Source organism: Misgurnus anguillicaudatus, chromosome 14 (genome assembly GCF_027580225.2).
Source record: "Misgurnus anguillicaudatus chromosome 14, ASM2758022v2, whole genome shotgun sequence".
NCBI lineage: Eukaryota > Metazoa > Chordata > Actinopteri > Cypriniformes > Cobitidae > Misgurnus > Misgurnus anguillicaudatus.
Genome location: NC_073350.2, coordinates 10,360,707 through 10,386,160, shown reverse-complemented (window position 1 = coordinate 10,386,160; position 25,454 = coordinate 10,360,707). Strand labels below are relative to the sequence as shown.

General features: G+C 37.7%; 2 protein-coding genes and 1 long non-coding RNA gene across 7 annotated transcripts in view; 1 reads left to right on the top strand and 2 right to left on the bottom strand.

Annotated features, from left to right (window-relative positions):
- Window positions 1-6,334: 6,334 nt before the first annotated feature.
- On the bottom strand, window positions 6,335-13,353 carry ctdspl3 (CTD (carboxy-terminal domain, RNA polymerase II, polypeptide A) small phosphatase like 3). The gene is made up of 11 exons (XM_073875845.1): window positions 13,069-13,353; window positions 12,187-12,313; window positions 11,990-12,103; window positions 10,667-10,775; window positions 10,463-10,580; window positions 9,194-9,280; window positions 7,669-7,731; window positions 7,368-7,447; window positions 7,115-7,241; window positions 6,912-7,006; window positions 6,335-6,827 (listed from the first exon to the last, which is right to left on the bottom strand). The coding sequence occupies exons 1-11, from the start codon at window positions 13,171-13,173 to the stop codon at window positions 6,761-6,763; spliced, it is 1,092 nt and encodes a 363-aa protein (XP_073731946.1). The 5' UTR covers window positions 13,174-13,353; the 3' UTR covers window positions 6,335-6,760.
- Window positions 13,354-13,432: 79 nt separating this feature from the next.
- LOC129446081 (uncharacterized) lies at window positions 13,433-14,938 on the top strand. Of its 2 annotated transcripts, none has more exons than XR_012373153.1 (3): window positions 13,433-13,905; window positions 14,448-14,582; window positions 14,788-14,938. It is a non-coding gene; the product is annotated as an uncharacterized lncRNA (long non-coding RNA). The 2 variants fall into 2 exon arrangements; XR_012373152.1 differs by having other exon boundaries at window positions 13,439-13,627.
- Window positions 14,939-16,964: 2,026 nt separating this feature from the next.
- The window catches only part of arid3a (AT-rich interactive domain 3A), a 47,362-nt gene continuing 38,872 nt past the window's right edge, over window positions 16,965-25,454 (bottom strand). For all 4 annotated transcript variants that reach the window (XM_055183634.2, XM_055183632.2, XM_055183635.2 and 1 more), the window contains exons 5-9: window positions 25,176-25,359; window positions 24,825-25,072; window positions 24,485-24,748; window positions 20,588-20,677; window positions 16,965-20,502 (exon numbers count right to left, since the gene is read on the bottom strand). In XM_055183634.2, the coding sequence (XP_055039609.1) occupies window positions 20,372-20,502; window positions 20,588-20,677; window positions 24,485-24,748; window positions 24,825-25,072; window positions 25,176-25,359 (917 nt within the window). In that variant the 3' untranslated portion in view covers window positions 16,965-20,371. The remainder of the gene's footprint in view (window positions 20,503-20,587; window positions 20,678-24,484; window positions 24,749-24,824; window positions 25,073-25,175; window positions 25,360-25,454) is intronic.

The window sequence follows — 25,454 nt, the reverse complement described above, 5'->3', positions numbered from 1 at the left end:
TAGTGAGGGAGCTCTCCCTCACACGCAAAGATTTAACCCGCTCTCTTATTTTTTTCAAATATATAATTTCATATTCCGTGCAAATGCAGTAAACAATTATAATTTTTGCCATAATCATAAGACCATAATATTACTAAAGTAAACTTATTCAAAAACTAAAGGAAACAAATGTGTTTGTGTTTTCCTCTATATTTCTATTTATAAAAAATGGTGAGTCTTGAGATTAACTGTTGGGTTGATAACTTTTGGAAACCCCTGATATACAATACACAAGCAAGATTTATCAAGTATGCATTGGAAACAAATGGAAAAAATCTTTTTTTTTTTTAGTACTTAGATCATGTCTATTGCTAAATAACGTAGGCCTATTGTGTTAAAAAAAAAAGAAAAAATCATGGATATACTTTTGAAACTACTTTTTTCAAATAAACTAATGAGTTTTGCATCAAATAGATTTTTGTTCCTCTTGCAATAAACGATGAATAATGACTATTCATAGAGAATTCATCTATGACTTGGATAAAAAATACGTTTTGTAAATTCTTTTCCTTTTAGAGGCCAGCCCGTTTGTATTAAGACGCGCTCAAGTTTATTTAAAATATAGACGCGCGGCCGGCAAGCGCACTCAAAAGACGCGCTCAAGTTTATTTAAAATATAAACGCGCGGCCGGCAAGCGCACTCAAAAGACGCGCTCAAGTTTATTTAAAATATAAACGCGCGGCCGGCAAGCGCACTCAAAAGACGCGCTCAAGTTTATTTAAAATATAGACGCGCGGCCGGCAAGCGCACTCAAAAGACGCGCTCAAGTTTATTTAAAATATAAACGCGCGGCCGGCAAGCGCACTCAATATAGACGCGTCTGAAACAAAACTCGTGTTCAAGTAAGTGCTTTGAAAACAAGAAGACAGCGACACGTCCTGCGTTTCCCATGCGTTTTAGTTTAGATGTCAATGAACCCTAATGCAAGAATTCTTCCAATACGTGGTCGGGACTCGGGACACAATCAACTTGTGCATAAAGCGGCGGGGACATCTCTCACCCGCAAATACGCGTCATCCCGGTGGCATGACAACACCGGCCCTCGTGGTAAAAAAAACAGACCGGCCCACCGGGAATCCTCCCGGTTCTCCCTATGGCCAATCCGGGCCTGGACTGAGAATGTAACTAAATGTATCAGACAATCATTTGATGCATTTGTAATGTGGTATGAACAGAGATAACCCTGCAGTACATCCCCCACGCACACCATAAACCCACTGATCCCTTATTCCCAAAACAATGACATCTGTTAAGTACAATGCCCAATAGGTTTTACTAACAGGGTCACGTGCAACATATTTCAGGTCATATAGGAAAATCCTAACCTGGGGAAAATGTGTTTATTGTAGTTCTGTGTTTTCTCCTACATCACGTAAAGCTGCTTTGAAACAATCAACAATTGTGAAAAGTGCTATGTAAATAAAATTGAATAGTTTGTTTTAGCAGAACGTCATTGTTTCATGGCTTCTTCACAGGTGAGGGTGTGGTGGTCTGTGTTTTGGAAGATGGTTTGGAGAGTAACCAACCCTCATCAAAACTGACATAAGTTTAATTCTTGCATTCTTGTTATTATAACATGTAGATGGGGTTGTGCAAAAAGCGTTTCATAGTATTTATATGGCTTAGCTAGAACCACTTGAGGACATTATTATTTTTTAAAGATATCAGCAGATATAGATGCATTTCAAAACAGAATTTTAAAAGAATTTTTATTCTGCAGTGCACAACAGGAAACCAAGGATCAAATCTTGTTAGAATTTTACTTTTTTTTTTTTGCATGTCAGGGGTTTTGTTTCCGGTGTTGTGTCGAACTCAGTTCCCCCTATGTTTCCCTTTAGTGTAAAACACTACACTGAAGGGAAAAATAGGGGGAACATAGGGGGAACAGACTTCGACACAACACCGGTGCCAACTAGCACAAGGTACCATCTGGTATGTGACATCATACAGAACTGTGAGGTTAAAGACCAATTTGGTGCCTGTATTTTGCCTCAATAGTTGGCACTTTATAGTAGCCTACATACTGAGGTTTATCATTGATCAAAATGAAATATGTCTTTTGTGTTGACATTTTATTAAAAAAATAAAAAGATATCAGTAGTACACATTAAAGAGCTCGTGTTATTTAACTATCAAACGCGATTTGCTATACTAAGGAAACAACGACGGACATTTACAAATATTTAGATTAGATATGACCAAGGTTTGATCTTCAAGTCAGCATCAACAATACAACTTTAAATAAGTCTCACAACTTTATTTACAGGTGGGCTGCTCAAGTGGATTTTGCGTAAAAAATCTTGTCAACACGCGCCTCACTCGTTCACCCTCAGTGGCGTCTGCTCCCTCGTGCACTCTGGCGGGTGGCTGAAAGTCTCTTTCGTATTGCCGAGCGGCATTTACGCATAGTTCGTCAACAGGTTCTTGTAGCGTTTCACAATAGTTATGCAATACAAAGCAAGCATAAATAACAAAAGGGAGATCCCTTAAGTTTATGTCCATGGCTCCCATCAGAGCCGCAAACCGTGTCTTTAAGCGTCCAAATGCGCATTCGATCACCGTGCGCGCCTTGCTAAGCGATACTCCGTAGTGCTGCTCCTGTGGGGCATCTCCGCCATTGGGGTATTCTTTCATGAGATATGGCATTAGGGGATACGCTGGATCTCCCAGAAGAAACACGGGAATAGGCTCCTCATCCTCCAACAGTTGTTTGGGGCAGGAGGGAATCGTCCCATCTTTTAGGTCGCAACTCAGTTGTGAATTCGCAAATATGCGCGCGTTAGGTACACTGCCCGGCCATTTAACAACAACGTCCATGAAACGGTACTTGTGGTCACACAATGCTTGCACATTTAAAGAGCACGTTCTGTTTGTGTTAATAAACTCTGCTGAATTACAAACAGGGGTTTTGACCTCGATGTGCGTGCAGTCGATTGCACCCAAGCACTGCGGCATGCCGTGCGTCTTGTAGAAGTTCGCGACAAGTTTTTTAACTTCAGACTCCGTTTTTGGGGTCCTGATGTAGTCTGGTCCCAGAACGACGGTGATGGCTTTACACACTTTTCGTATCATGACCGAAACAGTTTGTCTGGATAATCCAAACGCATTAGCCGTTTCCCGGAGCCTTCCCTCGTCACGCAGGTAGTATAATGTACACGCTATCTTTGTGAGGACATTCACGGGCGCCCTCATTGTTGTCGTCATACCTTCCACGTGCGGACGTAGTATTTCGCTGAGCTGGATGAGGGACGATCTGGACATCCTGAAGTTCTGTCGCCATTCTTCAGGAGCAACAACTTCATTCACAAACTTGTCCCACCACGCGCTGGTTCTTCCTGGTCTTATCCAAAACCGGCGCTGTTTGTATGGCTTACGACGCTTGACATTAGGTTTGTTGCTGTTTGTTTGCGTTTTGTTGCTGTTTGTTTGCGGTTTATTGCCGTGTGTTTGCCGTTTGTTGCAGCTGCAGACTGCGCTAATAATAGCTTGCCTCTTACGCATATAGGCAGCTGTGGTATTATAAAGTACAGAGTTTAACTGCACAACGGCTGCTAACATGGACAACAAAGTCACAAAAGCTTCCTTTTCTGTCTCCATGATATTACTTACACGGTCGTTCAATGCTCTCCAAACTGGATAATGTTGTTCTCACGTTGTGGCGTGGACTGTGAAAACGGAGCCTTTTTAAAAACGATGACGCCTTTTTAGTCACGTGACTCAGTCATGTGATGCATTCTGCCCACAGCGAGACAAGTGTGGTGGATGACAGCAACCGTTGTTGTTTTGGCTGTTGTACAATCTGTTGTGTTAAATATTAATGTCAGTTTGTACTCCAAATTGTATTTCAAAGAGGTGGGAATTAAATAATCGCGTGACGCAAATGACGCAGATCGAAGCGTCTCATGTTTCACTCATGCGCAGTACAGGGAAATAAAAGCATTTTAAGAAACTCGAGTGTGGGTGGCCAACTTTTGGAAGACGCTTTGTGTGGACTAGGAGCGTTTTAAAACGAAAACACTGTTTTAAATGTATCTGGATTAGTGTACACATGCATAGTTATTTGATAAAGGAAGAGTAGCCAGTAGATGGCACTGTTGTACAGGTTTTGCGCACTAGAAATACAGCCTCCGCAAAATCTCGCGAGATGTTGGATTTAGGGTTAGGATGAAAAGGGGCTCATCCTGCGAGATTTCACGCGATTTTGGCCGTGTCTGTATTCCTTCTGCTTCTGAAAATGATCATTCTAGGACCTGTTTTGCAATTTCATCCCACTGTTTTTGAGCACCATCGACTTTCCTAGCATTTTTTTACTATGAAACCTTATGGTGCTCCTGTTTCCTGCTTGATTAGAAATATTTTCCTTTGTGTTTGGGAAAACAAATACCTTATTATAGGTTTGTAACAACTTGAGGGTGAACATAAATTTAATGCATTAGCTAATATAAATTAACATTAAATAATACTTCTACAGCATTTATTAATGCATTTGTAAAATTAAAAGTTATAACTGTAATTGTGTAAAATTAAAAGTTGTAAAAGTTGTAACATTAGTTAATGCACAAATAACTAACACAAACAACTGTATTGGCATTAACAGAGATTAATAAATACTATTGCTCATTTCTAGTTCATGGTAGCAAATTTATTTACTAATGTTAACAAATACAATCTTATTGTAAAGTGTTACTTTTTTTAAACTTAAAAATATACATTGATGTAAAAAAAAATGTGTTGACCCCCTTCCTGATTTTTAACTCGCATGCTTGTCACTTTAATATTTCAGATCATCAAACAAATTCAAACATTAAAGATTACACAAGTTAACACAACATGCATTTTTATTAAGTTTTTTTGAAGGTAATGGTTTTAAATAAAGGTATTATGAAGGGAAAACAAAATACAAACACGCTTGATCCCCAAGACTTTTGGGAAAATACTTAAAAAAGTTAAACTTTTAGGATGGTGTGTGTACCATTACGTCTGGCGTTAAAGTAACACAGCCTTTTAGAAAAAGAAGAAAATACCAACAGTAAATGTATAATAGTGTGATGGTCTGGGGCTGTTTTGCTGCTTCAGGACCTGGAGGACTTGCTGTGATAAATGGAACCATTATTTCTGCTGTCTACCAAAAATCTTAAAGGATATTAGGTCTCATTCACTAAGCATGCATACGCATAAATCTGTTCGTAAAGTGTGCGTACAGACGTTTTAGTTATTACAAACATTTAGAAAAAATTCTATTTTTTAAATTTTAATACAAGTTTTTGTTGATTCATGATTTGTTAGTTAAAGGTGCAGTGTGTAATTTTTAGAAGGATCTCTTGACAGAAATGCAAAATAATATACAAAACTATATATATATCAGGGGTGTATAAAGACCTTTCATAATGAACCGTTGTATGTTTATTACCTTAGAACGACCTTTTTATCTACATACACCGAGGGTCCCCTTACACAGAAGTCGCCATTTTGTGCCGTCATTTTTCTACAGAAGCCTTAATGGACAAACTTTTTTACTAAGTTGTCTCCGACGATGACATGTTTTTCCGGTGGCGGTTATCGTAGCTTCTCTATGTGTTTCAAAAGCGAGGGGTGAGCAGTGGACTGAGCCGTTGGTTACAATTTGCAACCTCACCACTAGATGCCACCAAAATTTAAACACTGCACCTTTAAAACGTCCGAACGCATATTTCACGAACAAATACGTGCGTACGCATACTTGGTGAGACCCAGTGTCCACCCATCGGTTCCTGAGCTCAAGCTGAAACGAACTTGGGTTCTGCAGCAGGACAATGACCCAAAACACACCAGCAAGGTCACCTCTGAATGGCTGAAGAAGAACAAATTGAAGACTTTGGAGTGGTGTAGTCAAAGTCCTGACCTCAATCCTATTGAGATGCTGCGGCATGACCTTAAAAATGCGCTTCATGCTCTCAAACCCTCCAATGTGGCTGAATTACAACAATTCTGCAAAGATGAGCAAGCCAAAATTCCTCCACAGCGCTGTAACAGACTCATTGCAAGTTATCGCAAACGCTTGATTCAGTTGTTGCTGTTAAGGGAGGCCCAACCAGTTATTAGTTTTAGGGGGCAAACACTTGGATTATTTTTTTCCTTCATAATAAAAACTTTGTTGTGTTTACTTGTGTTATCTTTGACTAATATTTAAATTTGTTTGATGATCTGAAACATTAAAGTGTGACAAACATGCAAAAAAAATAAAATAAATCTGGAAGGGGCCAACTCTCTAAGTATGGTGACTTCAATAAGAAATAACACTTATCTCCCAAGCTACACAATTTTAAGTTTTATTCTTGTTCATAGCACAAACTATATTAAATACACTGAGTGATTTGCAAAAAAAGGCTTTTCTTTAAGAAAAAAATGAGTGTTTTTCTTACTTTATTGGTTATTTAAAATTGGCCCTCAAAAATAGCCTCTAGCATACAACACAAACACATCAACACTGTTTACAGTGTGTTAAGCAAAAACAAAACGCTTTCAAAAGCCACAAATCTGTACAAATTTCTCAATTTTTAACAATAAATTAAAGTTTCAAGCCCTAATCTTTACAGCGTGTCAGAACACCAGCTGATCCTGCTGACTAAAAGTGAAAAGCTAATATCAGATAAACACTTTGCATCTGGCATATAGGCCTATAAAGTTGCATGAATCAAAACTTAATAGCTTTACGTGCACTTATATTCAATTATTTGCGATTCAGTCTTCAGTAAGCAGCCTGTGAAAGTGGTCGGTTCTCTTCTTCAGAACATTTCTGAAGTCATCCTGCAAACATTACGATCATCATTATTACATTAGTTAACAGACGTGTAGAGAACTACTAACTCATATTTCATAAAATCACTCATCCGCCTGCACTAGTTTCTCCATGTACGGGATGAGTTTTTGCAATTCGCGGTCCTCTCTGTCTCCGTTCCAGCTCTTTATAGGAATCATGTTCATCAGCTATTAAACACGAACACAGATCAAATTAAAAATCTTGTCACGATGACATGAAATAAATCCTTTTGCATATTACAGACGCCTGCAAACCAAGCAAAATCGCAAACATACGTGGTAGGGAAAGGTGTGAGGGGCGTTGTCCAGGATGACGGTCTTTGACAGGTCTCTCTCTAGCGCATTCAAGTCTTTAATATAGTGTCCAAGTACACAAGCACAGTCGTCCTGATACAAACGATGTCTGGAAATAAAAACACATCAGTTGATAGCGAGGAAATTTGCGCTATATCTCTGTTCCTTCACATACACATCAAATTCCCACAAAATCCAACCAAACTTAAATGATTAAGGTCGTAACCTCCCTCACCTAAAGAGCTTTTTGTTGGGGTCCAATATGTCTACAATCTTTTCTGCATATTCCTTCTTGGCAGAGGTATAAACAATCATCTGTAACAGAAGAGATGTTTATTTATGTAAAAGCATAGCCAAGCCTGACAAACAAGAAAAATATGACAGAATCTTTATTGGCATTATTTCAAAAACAACGAAAGACTGTTTAGCAGCTCTCAGGTATTGACAGTGGAAATAGGCATACATGTAAAAGGCAGACATAAATGCAAAAAATAAAAAATCATAGTAAGTGAAGTTGTAGAGTCAGTCTCTTTTACCTCAAAATGTTTGGTCATGGCTTGCAGAAACTCTTTCACATATGGTCTGAGGATCAGGTAGACCTATGACAACACAGTGCAACAATACAATATTTTATGATAACAACTAAGTATACATCTCCAGTTTGTATTGATCATAAGAGTATGTCTCATGTATTTTCTCTCTTATGTTTTTCAAGACATGAACATTGACTTAATACTGTGTGATTGACTTGATAACAAGCTATTTACGAGACAGATATAAGCATTTAAAGTGAACAGTTTAGCATGTGTGCTTAAAAAGTCTAGAATTTTAATGATATTATATTACACTTTTTTCCAGAAAAAGTCTTGCATAAAATAGATTCAAGCACTTTCAAGCACACGCTCTGGACGTCCATCCCACACAGACTCGTTTTGGAATCAATCTGGCGGCAGATTGAATAAGGCGTACAGTCTTTTTTTACTTGAACATAGACGGATGTTCGAAAGCGCACCTTTGGAAAGTATACTTTATTTGACTCGTACGTGTACACAGACATTCAACGCATGCGCATTGTGACAAAATGCAATGCATCTTCTGGGTTACATACACTGATCTATATAAATGACTGGATTGTGCATGACGTCACACTTGTGAAGCCAACGCGCCGCCATGTTGGTATACCCAAACGTTCTATTAAATCAATGGACGTTATCAGATTTTAATGATAAAACATCACTTTACTCGTCTTCGTTTTTATATGTGAAGTTACCCTGTACATTATTACAACACAAACGTCCAAAGCATGTAAATAGTTATTTACTGAAAGTTGTACATTTTGCGTTTTAAACAGTTATTATACATTCATCTTCATTACAGTATCAGATCAGCAGACAGACCGCAGCATATTTAGTATTAATGACAATAAACGTGCTCATTCTGAATTCTAAATAAATAATCATGCTTTCTACCGTATGTGCATGCAATAATTTGCTAGTTTTGTAATTATGTTATCTAAACTTACAAGTTACCTAAACTTGTTTAGAGAAATAACGCTGACCGTCACCGTGTAGCTGAATGTCAAAAAAAACTTTATTTATACCCTTGTCATTAATAAATGCAACAGACACACTCACCTTAACGGTTTTTTGTAAATCCATTATCCTGCCCGATTAAAACATAAACATTGCAAATAACACCAGAATTAACAAATAATTAACGTACACATGTCCTAAAAATTAATCTTGTGTAACTGATACGCTGTAAAGGGGGTACATTTTGATCATGATTTTGAATGGAAGTCAATGACGCTCTCTGCCGGTTGGGTATACCAAGATGGCGGCTCGAACTCTGCGCTGGCTTCACCTCACGCAGTTACGTCAAGCGTTCTATGCGCAATCCAGTCATTTATATAGATCAGTGGTTACAATCTACATTCTCCTGTACAATACGCACACACTCTTCAGATGACGAAAATGGCGCCACACGCACTGTACCTGGACCCTCGCATTAAGAATTTATTCATTTTTATCCAAACTTCAGTATACAAACAATCTTACCAACCTTGTATTTATGATCTTGAAAGGGGGTATTAAATGTGTATTCGGCATCCTGAATCACACTGAGGGAACTGAACACGAGGGTTTCATCCTATAATCACACAAAACGTAAGATTACACAATCTGCCACTTCAAAACCACACAAAAAAAAACAATACAGCTAGTGTCCTCATAGTCAAATCTGAGCTTCAAAATTTAAGCCTCATACACCCGTTTTAAAATCAGACTTGTGTGTGTGTGTGTACCTGGTAATTATCACGTTGTGGGGACCATAATGAAAAAAGCTTATACATTAAACAGAATGATATTTATTGAAAATGTGAAGTAGAAGAAAGATTCCTTTGATGGTTAAGGAAAAGAATATACAGGAAACATGTAAACCAGAATATGTGTGTGTGTGTGTGTGTGTGTGTCATCGGCTCCATCAATGACATCATGGGATTCTGTATCTAAGCTTTTGTTCAAAAAGGTTGGGTGCAGAACAGTGTTTTTTATCCAGTGTAAATGTTTTTACACTAAAGCGTGGCCACGTTTTAACAAACAACAAACAAATTTGTCTCTTAACACTGTTACACCCTATTCAGACAGCCAACGACAAGCAGTAGCAGAGCGACGCGATCTCATTCATTTCAATGGAAACCTGGCGACTTCCGGCGACACGAGCGAAAGTGACCGTTGGCGACCGTATGGGCGTGTCCAGCAACGCGAGAAAGTTAAGAAAAGTTTAACTTTATGCAAATGTCGAGCGACTTTCGGGAGCGACTACCAATGAGAACAAAGCAGTGGAGTTCACGTCATCCTTCTCTCGTCAGTTATTGGCGTGGATGGTACTCATTTGTTTATGACAAGCAGATTTAGAAACCCCTCATTGAAAGAGACAAGCGACACACAGCGATAACGTCGCTGGCTGTCTGAACAAGGGGTTAATGGGATGGTGCATGACATGTTACAACCATTCAGAAGTCACAGCCAGAATGGCACAGCTGAGATACCTTACTGTGCTTGTAACGCACCACAAGTAGAATAGTGTTAATAGTCCCTACTGAAAAATACAGCTAAGATATTAGCTGGTGAGCTGGTCTCCCAGCTTGGTTTTAGCTGATTTTGCCGGTGTAGCAAGCTGGTCTAGCTGTGTTTTGGTCACTTTTTAAGCCTGGAAGACCAGCTAACCCACCAGCTTGACCAGCTTTGCCAGACTGGAAGGACCAGCTTAAACCAGCTACTGCCACCCGCTAAATCAGTAGGGGTTTAATAAAAGCCAAGTAAAACTCACCAAATCGAGCACGAGGGTAGCAGCAGGTGTGCTCCTTGTCTTTGGTGGAATGTCCCGAGTTGCTGAAATGGGTCTGGACTGTTGCGAACGGTTTGGTATGTTCTTAATAAACGTGAAACTGAAAGAAAGTAATACCAAAATGTTTACTAAACCTAACCAGTCTGAAAGGCCGCACAAATCAAATCCTTTATGTAAGAGACTTACGGGCTGAAGACTTCATCGTTCTCTTCATCTTCTGAGAGAGGGCTCATGGCACTGTAGCCAAACACACGCTGTTCCGGACTGAAAAGCGCTCCCGAGTTTGACTGTTCATCTGGAAAAAAAAATGCTGTTACAACAATACACAAGCTTAAATCACATATCATAAGAAAGAGCTAGATTACATATACATATACATATACATATATATATATATATATATATATATAAAAATCTGTATTGTTTTATATCAACTTGTTACACATAATCTTTTCGGTCACGTTTGTCACATAAAATACAAACAGTACAATTATTTAACCCTTATGTACTGTTGGGAACGTTTTCATCATCCACTTTGGGGTGCTTTTGGCCACAACTTTTTGTGTTTTAGCAAATGAAATGATTTTTGGTAACAAATCTTATATTTACACATATTTTGGGAAAATGCAATAAAATTTAAAAACAAATTTACTACCCTTTCATGTTGTTTGGGATGAAAACATCCACTAAATTAAACTGCTGTAAAAATGTAACAGCATAAATAAGTTAATCAACTTCAGTCCTGATCAAAACTACTAAATGTTAAAAAATCCAGAATTTTAACTCTCTAATTGCAGAGTTCATAAATTATGTCACTGATTTGAAAAAACAAAACATTTTCAATATAAAAAGTGATTGTGGATTAGATGTATTTTTACCATTTTCACAGCGTTGGGCATGTCAAAGGTTTGTAACAACATTGGCTTTGAAGCATTGTTAGTTTTTGTGCAGCATCAGATTATAAAAAAAAATCTCCCTCATTTGTTGTTCATGGCCGTTTTTGTCCCATTGACTTTCATTATAACAACATTTTTTGAATGCAAAGCCATGACACCATAAAATCATGCATTCTTGATTGTTGGTGATTTTTCCTGTTGCAAAGAGGTAAAATCTGTCATTTTTACTGTTGATCACCATGTGGCACCATTAACCCTTTAGTAGGCTTGTTCAAAAACAAAGCTTAGTTTCTGGCTTGTACGTGGAGTTCTATGCAGTATAACAGCATATTATTGTGACAAATATTTTCAAAAAATATCTGATACATTTTTACAGCAGGTTAATTTAGTTGATGTTTTCATCCCAAACAACACAAAAGGGTAGTCAATTTGAACAATGCACAATGTGTTATTAATGTAACAAATACATTGCTCTTGTTTAATTGTAACCATTTCATATAAAACTTAACTGTGACAAGTAATGACCAAAGGGAAATAAATATCAAAGGTGCATGCTAACACAATTGTGTTAGTTATCCTTCTTTTCTGGCCACTATAGTGTTTATGTACTCACTGTCTTTTGGGGGCGTGAGGAAATGCACCGCTGGAGAATAAAGGCTTCGCGCAGCAGGATTCAATGAGGACTGTCTTTCCCTCAGGTGACGAACTGGTGTCTTAAAATCAGACTCTGAAAATCATATTGAAAAAAACTCATGTTTGCTATTACATCATCAAGCAAATAACATAACACGTCAAGTGAAATAAACTTACCTTTACAGTCATCAGTTGATAACACTTTTCTCAGTCCACGTTTCAGACGTGGACGTTTAGCTGCAGTTGGGACATTATCAGGGTCCAGATTAGAGCGGTCCTGAAGGACCTCTACATCATTCTCATCCTATAATATAACAGAATAGAGTCAGTCAGACAGAGAGTTAAGATAATACGGCATTGCTCATGAACTGCTTCAGATGAACAATTCAATTAAAAAGTCATGCCTTTAAATATATGAATCATTTCGTGTCCAAAACAAACAAATATTGTAAACTTAAACATTGCAATCATTCTTTTTCTGGAGAAAAAATCATATTAAATGTCATGATGAATATTTATAAAGTAATACACTATTTTATATTCAGGAAGGAGGACGTGTCTTGTAGGTTTTTTCATCAAAAAAAAAAAAAAAAAATTTAATCTAAAATTTGGAGGCGAATTACAGTAGAATTAATTCGTGCAAAATAAGTTGATAAAAAAACTACAAGACACGTGCTCCTTCCTGAATAATACACAGAGATGTCGATTGGACGAGGCACAACTACCCTGAAATCCTATTGGCTAAGAGAAAAGCATCATCCCTCCTACCACCACATCCATACTTCCACTTCCAGCTAAATCGTACTTATTCATCCAAACGAACATTTTAAAGCATTTAGCGTCCATCGTTATGTTATTTTAACTAAATACGATCCATATAAGCCATGAATCTACTTTGAATCTCAAATATTTCTCTTGTTTATATCCGTTAGCATACTGCTAACCAGGCCCGTGCAGGCCAGTTTAAATGAAAAAAAAAATAACATAGATAAAGTAACAAAACTAAACACGCACAGACATTTTGTATTCTGTTGATATTCTAATGAAAACACGACTAACCTGTGTCTGGATGCACGGAGTCTGTGGTAGGTCTGGAGTGGCCCGACGACGGCGGGACGGTGTCGTTGGGTTTTCATTCAAAATATTTCTTGAGCGAAGTCTCATTTTCTGGCACACTTGATTTAAATTAAGTCTTTAACAGACATACGAACTATGACCGATCAAGAGTAACGGAGTAGGCCGCGAGTCGAATTAATCTCCATGAATTTTATGCACGGGTTTCATTACGTTTCGTTGTTTCCGGAGTGATCCAGACTCGCTCAGTTTAAAAATCGTGTAAAGCGTTCGAGCTGCAGCCAACCAGAGCGCCCGATCTATGATATGGGCGGGGCTACAGAGAACAACAGTAGTTTACATACGGATGTCAGTACCCGATCCGTGCCGCCTGTCCAATCTGTTTTGCGCATGCGCATAATTGTGCGCATGCGCAGAAGCTCAACTTGTTTTACGACAGTTTACGACCCTACCTGATCTGTTCTACGCATGCGCGACAACCGGAGTTAAAAAATAGTGAAGAAATGCGTCATATAAGAACACCGGCGAACATATGGAGGCTAAGGTAAGTGACGGAAATGTTCGTTCAAAAGTTTTTAATGCAGATATACAGGCGTCTTTATGCATAAACAACAAGGTCACTAAGACATAATATACAGTATTTCATATCATCATGTAGTAGTTAGCTAGACTAGCTGGCTGGTTAGGCTTACAATGAAATGCAGTGTGTCCGGTTACCTGAAAACTTCGAGTGTTTAAACTAACATTTATTTGATGGTGTATTGGCCCTGACTAGATTCGTGTGACATGTAGGCTAAACCACAATCCTTGTTGATACCAGAGGTGGACATTACAAGTATTTTACTTTCTACATAAAACTAAATGTTTAAGTATTCCTTTTTAATCAGTGTTTTACTTTGGAAAACATACATTCTAAAGTATATTATCATAATTTTACTCCACTACATTTCATAATTTCAAGTGTTTGGTTTCCCTACTGAAAATCCAGCTAAAACCAGCATAAGCTGGTAGCTGTTTTTTGCTGGTTTAAGCTGGTCAGGCTGGAAGACAGCTGACCCACCAGCTTTGCCAGGCTGGGAGGACAAGCTTAAACCAGCTACTGCCACCTTAAAGCTTATGCTGGTTTTAGCTGGATTTTCCAGTAGGGGTGTATTTTAATCTCTATCTGTTTATCTTATTTATGTTTATTGTTTCGTCATGTCATCTTTGTTTTAATCCCTTTCATTGTCTGTGCATGTCACATTAAAAATGTGTAATATAATTATAATTATAAAGTTTATTTAATTTGATTTAGTCTTTCATCATTGTATCTATGTGTTAACATTGTAGCAGCATATGGTGAGTGAAGATATCTTTTTTTTTAGTCATTCGTATAAAGGACCAACATGGACCAGTAGTTATTTCATGCTGCCCTTCGGCAGTACCTACTAAGTGTGATGTCGATGTCGCGGTTGACTGGAAGAGAGTCATGCGGGTGGCCAACCACTTCGTTGTAGATGGTAAGTTAGTTGAGATAACATTGGACAGACAGACAGACCAATAAATCAATAAATTAATAAATCATCTATTTTTCAGACAATCATCTTTTGTATACTATTATTTTCTTTTCAGTGTTTTACATCTGCTCTTGGTTGTTTCCATTTAATGAATCTCGCACTGCATACTATTGTTTGCTTTGTGACAAATTAAATGTTATGTTTGTAGGTTTGTCCATGCTGATGGCTATGCAGCATAGTTGAAGCAGACCTGTCAGAAAACTTCTCTAAGGTGCTATGAATCCTATGACTAGTAAGTAGAACCTCAAACTAATACATTGCTGTTCAAAGGTTTAAGGTTGTGGTTTATTTATTTAAAATGCACCCATTTCATTGCTAAAAAACAACGTTATCTTGTGTATTTGGTATAATACAATGTGTTTGCGTGGTTTCTAGTAAAAAATAATATATTTTCCACATACCGTACATTTTTGTAGGTTTAGATTTCCCTCCTTCCTCAAACGCATTGATTTTGTACAGAACTCATTGATTTAAAAAGCTCTGTGTCCCTAATTGACCAGCTAATCTGTACATTGTGACGCTCCTTACCATGTTTAAAAAAAATTGCTCGCAATGCTAAGTAAGCACTAAAACAAGTTGAAAGAGCATTGATTTCACCTTCAATAACGTTAAAGCACGAGTGCACAAAGGTACAAACGTGCATTATTGCATTTATTAATGTAAACGGTCTGGAATGGGGTGTAACAACAGTAACGAGGCTGAACAGGTTTGTGACAGAACTGAAATAACCAGAACCTGTTTTTCGGTTTTTGTAAGGCTCCCACGACTATCACCTTAATAGGCAAATATATTCAACTAATAAGTCATTTCACAAACTAAAAAAACACATCACTATCAATATTTAAAGAATACATCCTAAAATCTTGAAATAAATGCATAGTTCCTGATAAAAACAACATGGTGTAATTTAACTCAAAGTACATGTTTTGTATCTTATCCACTTCAATTTTGAGTTTTATCTTAATGCGCATTTTTGTTTATGCATGCTTGTATTCATGCAAATGCAAAACTTTTGAACATTTATAGGCAAATAAATATTCAACATCTTTATAGGTTTGAACATCAATAGGCAAATAAATAATTCACTTTTTTAACAGATTTTTATTTATTACTTTCTGCTACCAAACTTTATTTTTAAATAAAATTTGACATCAATTTAGCATTGGTAGCATCTTTCTTTCAAAGTAATTTTCATGAAGAGGCATTTTGCAGTAATGTACATTTTAGACTTCAATATAGCTTTTGCTGCTTAAAGGGGGCATATCATAATAATCTGACTTCCATGTTTAAGTGCTATAATTGGGTCCCCAGTGCTTCTATCAACCTAGAAAATGTGAAAATGATCAACCCAGTAACTTAGTTTTGGTAAACCATTTTCTGCAAGCATGTGAAAAAATAGCTCATTGAAATTTGGCTCACTTGTGATGTCAGAAGGGGATAATACCACCCCTTAATCTGCACTATCCAACCATGGCACTGCCATTTAGTACAGAGATCAGCTAATTTGCATTTTTAAGGACACACCCAAAACGGCACATTTTTGAACTACAAACCTGCAAAGTGGCAATTGGTGGCAATTCTACATGGTATTTTGAGCTAGAACTTCACATATGTACTCTGGGGACACCAAAGACTTATTTGACATCTTAAAAAAAAGTCTTGTAAAACGTCCCCATTAAATTGTCCAAATAAATGGCCCAAAGATGGTCCCAAGTTGTCACTGGGGCACTACCTCTTAAAAAGGACTTAATACCATTAAAGGTGCAGTGTGTAAATTTTAGCGGCATCTAGTGGTGAGAAAAGCTACGATAGCCACAACCAGAAAAACATCTCATCGTTGAATACAACTTAGTAAAAAAGTTTGTCCGTTAAGGGCTTCTGTAGAAACATGGCGGCACAAAATGGCGGCTTCCATGTAAGGGGACCCTCGGTGTATGTAGTTAAAATGTCTCATTCTAAGGTAATAAACACATAACGGTTCATTATGAAAGGTCTTTATACACCCCTGATAATTTAGTTTTGTATATTATTTTGCATTTCTGTCTAAAAATTACACACTGCACCTTTAAAATACAGATATGTAGTTGTGGACAAAAAATATTGGCACCATTGGTAAATATGAGCAAAAAAGCTATGAAAATAAATCTACGTTTTGAGGTTTAATAAAACAAAAATACAATGTTTTATTAAATTAAAACTATTGAAATTATGAAAAAAATGTTTTTCTGGACACAATTATTGACATAATTGAATAAAATATCTCTAAAGTATATAATGTATAATACAAGTGTATAATGAATGAAAATGAATTAAGAACCACACTAGTAACATCAGAATTAGATTTTATTGTATTTCAACGTCTTTGTTTACAAGTGAAGTTCTCAAATTTGGAAAATCAAACATTGAAAAATCTGATGCTTGACAATTATAAAATGTAAACTTCAAGAGACAACAAAACTCAACATGAACTTTTTTTTTAACAGAGCATAATGTTTAAAACAACAGAAAACAGACACACCCAAACTGAAGCTCCGGAATTACCATAACATTACAACATATAAAAGTTAAAGAATTAGTCATAAGACCTTCCTTTTTAAAAAAGAAACAGTCAGTATCAGCTCCTAACTACATTTGTTGTGTTATAACAGGTAATTCAGATCGGGAGGTACAGTTGTTGTGTGATCATCTAAAATCTAAAGAGTCAATCCGTGATATTCAGGCCATAACGGCACTTTCGTGGACATTCTTTGGACACCCCTCCCCCCAATTATATCTCGATATATTTCTTTTCAAAATAAAGTTAATTATTCACACAAACAGAGATTAGGTTAAATAGGTTCGGATTGTCTTCGTCCCTCACCCCTAAGAGATACGATCAAGAGGCCGACACTACGCAATTTAAAGTTCAGAAAAAACGGCACAAGTGAAAATGCACGCAACGGCGCATCGGTGGGGTTCTTGTGCTAGAAGCAATTTTCTATTTGGTTTCAAACTAAGCAAGCAAAAACTCAACAGCACTCACATGAGTATTCAGATTTAAAAAAAGAAGAAATAAAAATATAACGTACTAAAACAAAATAAAAAACTCGTGTGCCGAGAAACTTCTCGTATTACTATTATAAAAAGGTAGAACAAATGTTACATGCACTGTGACCACAGCACTACGATGAACAAATCTGTTTAACTAGAGGTAGAAGTGTATTTCCTGAGTAGACGACAAATGCCTTGTTTAAAATAAAACCTAAGTTTCGTTGCTGTCAATGTATTGGATAAATGGTTTACTTAACTTTTAGTGTGACGTTAAGTTCGACAAAGAGAAACGTGAGAGTGTTAGCAAGCATATGCTATACAATAAAAGGCGAACGTGTTTGCGTGGTTTATCGTACAGCGATTTCGGTTGTCCTTGCAATAAACCTGACTACATCGGCATGCTATAATGATTATTATTTCGTAAAAATTGCATACATTAAGGCATACATCCGAGTAAAAACAGAACCCTCTTATAGATACCAACTTTCTCGGTGCGGTAACGGTTTTGTTTCTTTAAAAACTGGCAATGCACTGCTTAAAGGCCATCAAAAACGTAAAGTTACCGCTACATTGCGAAAACATCGGTCACTGTAAAGTCGAGTCGAGTTTAAAGGCAAGCTGTCAGTCAGATAAAACAGGATGATGTGCATTAAAGTCCCTCTGAACCGGAAGTCGCAATCGACTTTACTTAGGGGTTGTTTCAATGCACGTGAAACGAAAATATCATGTGAAGAAAATAGTGGGTGTGGATTGTGTGATGGAGGGGCGGAGTTAAAGGATGTCCCGCCCGAACCATCTAACTGACGTCATCGTCGAATCAGATTTTGACTGCAGAAGTTTATGAGGGCACAATTATAAAAAATAATGACTTGCACGGATAAATTGTTGTTAATAAACACTGCAGTATTACATTAAAAAATAAGAATTCTCCGTTTTGATTTTATTGCGACTTTAAGGAGAAATGGCCTTTTGTACAAGCATGAATAGATGAATCGTGGCTAATACATGGAGGAGATAAAATTTACAATTCAAGTGTTGCTTAAGGAAGCCCCAGCCCCGTATATTTGATTCACATAAACATGACAAGCTGGGTCTGTTAATGGTTTTTAGCTGATAAATATGTCTGAGGTAGAGAGATTCTGGCTGTTCTCACTTTGAGACGTGTTATATTGAGGTGTGGTGATATATAAAACTGTAGTAAAATGCAATACAGAACACAGAAGAGGGCTGGTGATGCGGGTTTGATCCTAAATAGGATAAAGGCATTTAACACTAAAACTAAAAGCCGTTTTAGATCAAAAATAAGGGCCTTATTGACCTGAAGATACCACCCACTTTGGTACCTCTCCTATGACTAACTTTCCTTAAAATCCCAAAATGATTCACCTTCATATCAACAGTCGCCAGACCCGGTTTCTAAACGTTTAACCCCAACCCACATCATTTTGACCTTGCATACAGTGTAATGCTAGAAGAGCTTGACACATCAATTACAGCTACATGTTGACAGGAACATTAAATCAAAAACAACCCTGCAGGATGTGATGTAATATCACCGAAAACAAGAAACCACTTCCTCTCCATCTCTTTATCTTCAAGGAGAAAAGATTTCGAGCCGTGTGACGATGGTTCCTTAAATCACCTTAAATCTATCTATTAATTGTTATTTTTGGGTTAAAATACAAATATGTTAGCAACAACTGTCCTGGCGTTTTAAAATAAAGCACAGGCGGCATTATTTGACCCCTCAGCGACACTCGGGACTGTGCTTAAAGTGAACCTATCATCAAACTGTGATTATTGACCGAGCCTACATCAAAACACGTAAAACAACCTGATATCTTTTTACGGTTCTACGCTAGACCAACTATGGGTGAAAAGCGCGCAGGCCGCGGCAGTCCCAGATAACGTCAACGCATACGGAGAACATGACCACCACAGTTTGCCAGTAGTCGACTCGTGAATAGCTAAACAATAAAACGGGTTACAAACGGAAGTATACACATCTACAAACGCACCGAGGGTCTTCTCTCTCTCCTTTACCCTGATTGTTCACAATTACTGATATTAAGATCGTCGACGCCATCACAGAAGATCCAAAAAGTTGAATACTCATAATTAAAGTAAAAAATAACTTCAGATCAAACTCTGCATCGTTTCCATCCGTCAACAACAGCACGTCCAAACCGTGCTGGAGAAAAACCTTCACAAGGCACTGCAGATACATAAAGAAAAAACAACAACAACAACAACAACAGATACAATAATATATTATAAGTATAGACCCTTAAGCAGTTTGCATCACATGTTATAACAATAATACTATTGTTATGGTTTTCCTGAAGATGAAAAGCTTTCGTCAGTCGGAGACTATAAAACCCTATAAAGCAGAATCCAACTGCCTTTTCGTTTATGCCAGACAGTGTGCTCGCAGAAAGAGAAATAAATTATTTCACAGGTTTTGCATATACATTATATTTATATTTTATATATATATCATCATCTTTATAATAAACTCTTGCTTTTTTAAGATTTTGGCTCCTGAACAAAGGAGAGTGTAAATAAAACACCTGAGCTAGTGTACTTCAAGTTGAGAACCTTTGATTTATTCCTGCATCCTTGCTATGTATTTTTGGCATATCTTCTGTAGTAACTGAGGTTTTTTGGCTTTGGTTTTGCCCTGAGAGGGAGAGTCTGAGGTTTTAAGGCGATTGGTTGTTTGAGGATGATGAGGTAGGCGTGTGGAGAACCGACTGAGGTCCGCTATTGCCCGTGGAGGATTTGCTAGCTGCCCCTGATGAGGTCTGCGCTGCGGCCTGGGCGAACAGAACGCCTGTAAGGAGAAAACACAGAAAACGATTGGTCACAAAGCTCAAAACAGCCTGAATATAAAGCGTACGTGATGATTGGCTTCTCACCGGTGTAGACGACTCCATTAAGCTCCACTGACATACTGATGCTGTTTAAGCCATTGGTGGTCAGGTTGAGGGCGGAGTCTGGCTTGCTCTCTAAAAGATGAGAACACAAACATTTAAGCTTTATGTTTAAGAATATAAACTTAAAATAGTATATACCTGCCACACTTATAATCAATGATTTTGTATGTTTATTAATAGTGGTGGGTAAAGATTAATTGCATACAAAATAAAACTAAGTTTTTGCATAATATGTGCGTGTGTACTGTGTGTAATTATTATGTATATTTAAAAACACGCACGCACACACACATTTACATTTCGAAATAATTTAAATAAATAAATAAAAATAAACAGATAAATATATATAAATAAACAAACAAACAAAATATTATATAAATAAATATAAATTTGTTTATATAAATACATACATACACACACACACACACACACACGCACGCACATACGTTTACATTTCATAATAATTTAAATAAATAAAAATAAACAGATAAATATATATAAATAAACAAACAAACAAAATATTATATAAATAAATATAAATTTGTATATCTAAATACATATACACGGTTTCATCGGACGCACGTGATGCGCGTCTGGATCCGAACCTTACTTCCGGTTTCATTTTTTTAATGGTCTGACTAGTTGCTAAACTGATCTCTTGAACAAATGCCTCATTGAAAATAACAAATGTTTTGGTTTCCTAGGTAATCTGTGTGTTGTTTTTCTGCTTGTTATATAAATAAACTACGTTTAAAGAACTTTGTTGTTATTTATTCTTAGCGGCGTTTACCGGAAGTTATGTGCGGACCGCGACAGTCGCTTGTTTATGTTGTTACTGCTGAAACCGTCTATACACACACACGCACGCACGCACGCGTTTACATTTCAGAATAATTTAAATAAATAAAAATAAATAAATTAAATAAACAGATAAATATAAATAATAAGTAAACAAATAAATAAAAATAAACAGATAAATATATATAAATAAACAAACAAACAAAATATTACATACTTTTTATATATTTTATATATAAATACACACACACACACACACACACGTTTACATTTCAGAATAATTGAAATAAATAAATAAATAAAAATAAACATATACATAAAATATTTATTGTGTGTGTGTGTGTGTATAAATACATATACAAACACATACACACATATATATAAAATGCAAAAACTCACATTTTTTTCAGTTTTTTTATGCGATTAATCGCAAATTAATCTTTGCCCACCACTATTTATTATCAAACTGCATCATTTAAAAACATTTAGCATTCTGTTTGCAATTCAAAAGGTTGTAGTTTCGATCCTAGAAAACAAGCATACAAAAATTTATAAATTTATGAACAAAAAATGTGATCTTACACCAGGGGGCGCTGCCTACCGGCCATTTCTCAGTGAACCGGGCGTGAGTTCAAAAACAGCATAAAAAAAATTCACGTGCAATGGCATGGGAAATTTGCTCAGCCTTTCGTTCGTCTTCCGATAAAATATGCCTGGCAAAACACCTCTGATCGAGAAAAGGAAGTCACGCTGCGTTCACGCAGGGATTCCCCACCACACATTATAGCAGCTTTATGTGCCTCATCTCCTGCGGTTTGAAGTGGGTCAACGCCTCCAGTTCACAAATGACGAATCTTTCACCCCAATCGATTCACAAATGCAACTTCAACAATTGTCACTTTGATAAGATCCAATCACTGCACATTGCTAACCAGTCTTCCTCTTTCACATGAACAGCGTTGAGTAAAAACAGCTCTAATACTACTGTTGTGGGAAAGCGAGAGCTACGATGACTCAGTCACTGTCAATGTGACTGCTGGCGTATTACCTGAGAACCAGTGATATGTAAGTGCACATATAGTAATATGGTTCACCTGTGGTCACATTGTCACAGTTTTTCCTACCAACTGCTGGTACCAGTGAATGATAATGATGTAAGACGGGGTAAGCCTCAACGCGCTACAACACACAGCGGGTTCATTTCATGACCTCGGGAAGTTTAAAGCTGGATATTCCAGAGGCATGTTTCCCTGAAACATCAAAGATGATATAACAGGTGGTTTCGTCAGGTCGGCGTTTATGTGAAAAGGACTAAACTGCAGAAATAGTGTAAATCACCAGGAGGAAATTTTGCCACTTTGCCAGTAATCAACGATTGTTGTTTAAATATTGTTTTGTTTGCAAAAGTTGTTGAACAACATAAAAAAAGTTTGAACACCTTGTCAACAAAAAGTATCTTACAGTTAAGAACAAAAAAAAGGAATTTGTACATTTAGTAAAGAAATAATGAAAACATTTATTAAGCTGATACAGATACAAAAAGTCCTGGAACGCTCCACATTTTTCCAACTATTCGCATTTTAAAGCACCTGAATCCACGTATCAGCTTATTCGTGGAGACGAAAACACTTGAAATAATATGGGTCAGATGTGCGAGACATCGGAAATGTGCACTGTTGGTGTGCTTCCAGGAATAGTGTTGGGATATGCTGATCTAGAGAGCCGTTTAGCTCATAAAGCATAATATTTCACAAAATATTAAACATCGGCTGATATATGTGACCCTGAAGAGTCAACTTTATTAAATTGTATACACTATTAAAAGCTTTCTGTTGATGTATGGGTTTTGTTAGGATAGGCCAAGATACAACTATTTTAACATCTGAGGGTGCAAAAAATAAACAATTTAGAAAATCGCCTTTAAAGTTGTCCAAATGAAGTCCTTAGCAATACATATTACTAATTATAAATACATTTTTGATATATTTATGGTAAGAAAATATCTTCATGTAACGTGATTTTTACTTAAAGGCGGGGTGCATGATCTCTAAAAAAACAATGTTGATATTTGAATCACTTAAACAAACACGCCCCAACTTAAAATTCAAGGACCTTTTCAAGGACTTTTCAAGTCCAATAGCCTCAAATTCAAGGACTAAATGTGGGGACACATTTCAAGTCACAGCAAGGTTACATTATAATGCCTTTAAAGATGGGAACTCGCGCTGCGTCACTGCGGTGACACTTTGGGGACGCCTCCCAGGGTAAGTGCGTCTGAAAGTGTATATCAAATTCAACCAATAGTCAGGCTTAACCACGAAGACAGGGTGACACGGGAGCCAGGAAGTATATCGCTATCTGAAATATTGCCAAAGACGGTGTTACAGGGACGCAGGAAGTATGGCAAGGGAGACGCAGCGTCTCGTTCCCTTCTCAGGGAACAACAGTTACATACGTAACCCGAGACGGTTTCCTTTGTCAAACACAACTATGCAAAAAAGCATTTTGGTATGAATCAACATTCGCATATAGTAGATATGAACCTTTAAAAGCGAACAGTTTAGCACGTGTGCTTAAAAAGTCTAGAATTTTTATGATATTATCCTACACTACACAGGGAATAATATGGATTTTTTTTCAGAAAACTTCTCGCATAAAATAGATTCAAGCACTTTCGATGACCTGTATCTATGTATGTATATTTTCAAAAACTTCTCAGGGCTTTAAATTATTTCCCCCAGATTCACAAACTTTCAAGGACCCGTGGGAACCCTGCCAATAGAATCTGGATCTTCTTTTGATAGACCCGCCCCACACATACGCAACCCAGGCAATGATGCTGATTAGTAGTCACGCCCCTTACTGCTGATTGGCTACAAGTGTGTTTTGGTAGTCGGCCAAAGAAAAAAAAAAATAATAATCACACACCCCACCTTTAATATTTCAATGATTTTTGGCATAAAAAATCTAACCTTTCCACTCATATGTTTGTTGGCTATTCCTACAAATATACCTGTGCTACTTATGACTGGATTTGTGGTGCAAAGATATATATAGCGTCTTGTCGTGAAGCATCTGTACCTTGATTGTTGATGCGTATATTCATGGGTATCTGTGCAGTCATGGCGAGCAGGTTGTGCTGCAGGGCTCTCTGCAAAAGTCGCTGGTGTTCCTCCAGCGGCAGCGCCATCTTTTTTTCCGGGGGCTCGCCTGACTCCAGCTTGTCCCGCAGCTGCTCGAGCGCCGCCACCTGGGCGAGGGTGGCCTGCGCGGCCGCCGCCTGGGCCGCGGCTACAGAGTGAGAAGCAAGAGAGACGGGTATACGCTGCTGAATCCCATCGTCATCTACAATGGAGATAAAACACATAAAACACAAGCAGACCAACTTCAAAGATTGCATATGTAAGTGAGCGCGTCTCACCCTTTTTAATTTTGTGTAAGGATGAAAGCGAAGCACCGTTGCTGGGCAGGGTGATGCCCATGTGTTGCATGGAGAGTTTGGGTGAGGAGAGCATGGTGGGCGTCCCGTTGGGCGAGTAGGTGAAGAGCGAGCCGCCGAAGCCTTGCCTGCGTCCTTCGCGCCGGTTGCTGTCGATGGCCGCCTGCAACTCATTGGGATTGCTGAGACTCCTCTTGTCACATTCATAAGGGTACAGATACTTCATGTATCTGCACGGACGGGGTAAAAGAAGTACAAATTAGTTCCTGGAGATTTTACCCCCCTCACATCCATCTAATTTAAATGAAAGGCTTTCAGTGTTTGCAGACGTATTGTGTTCTGAGAGTAAAGGCCGCGCTGGTGATGGAGGTGGGCAGGCTCAGGCCCTTCGTAATCTCCCTCCACAGCTTCTTATTTATGACCTCAACCAGGCCCCCCTTTTCCGTCACCAACTGGTACAACATGTAAAGGTCCAACACCTGCTTAGCCATGATGGGAATCCGGTTCACCGGCGTCCCTGAAGAAAAACAGGCAGCTGGGTTAGGCTCCCGCACAAGCGGTATTAATTTCGACTGCTTTTAGCCAACAGAAGGAAGCTGACATATACAGCCG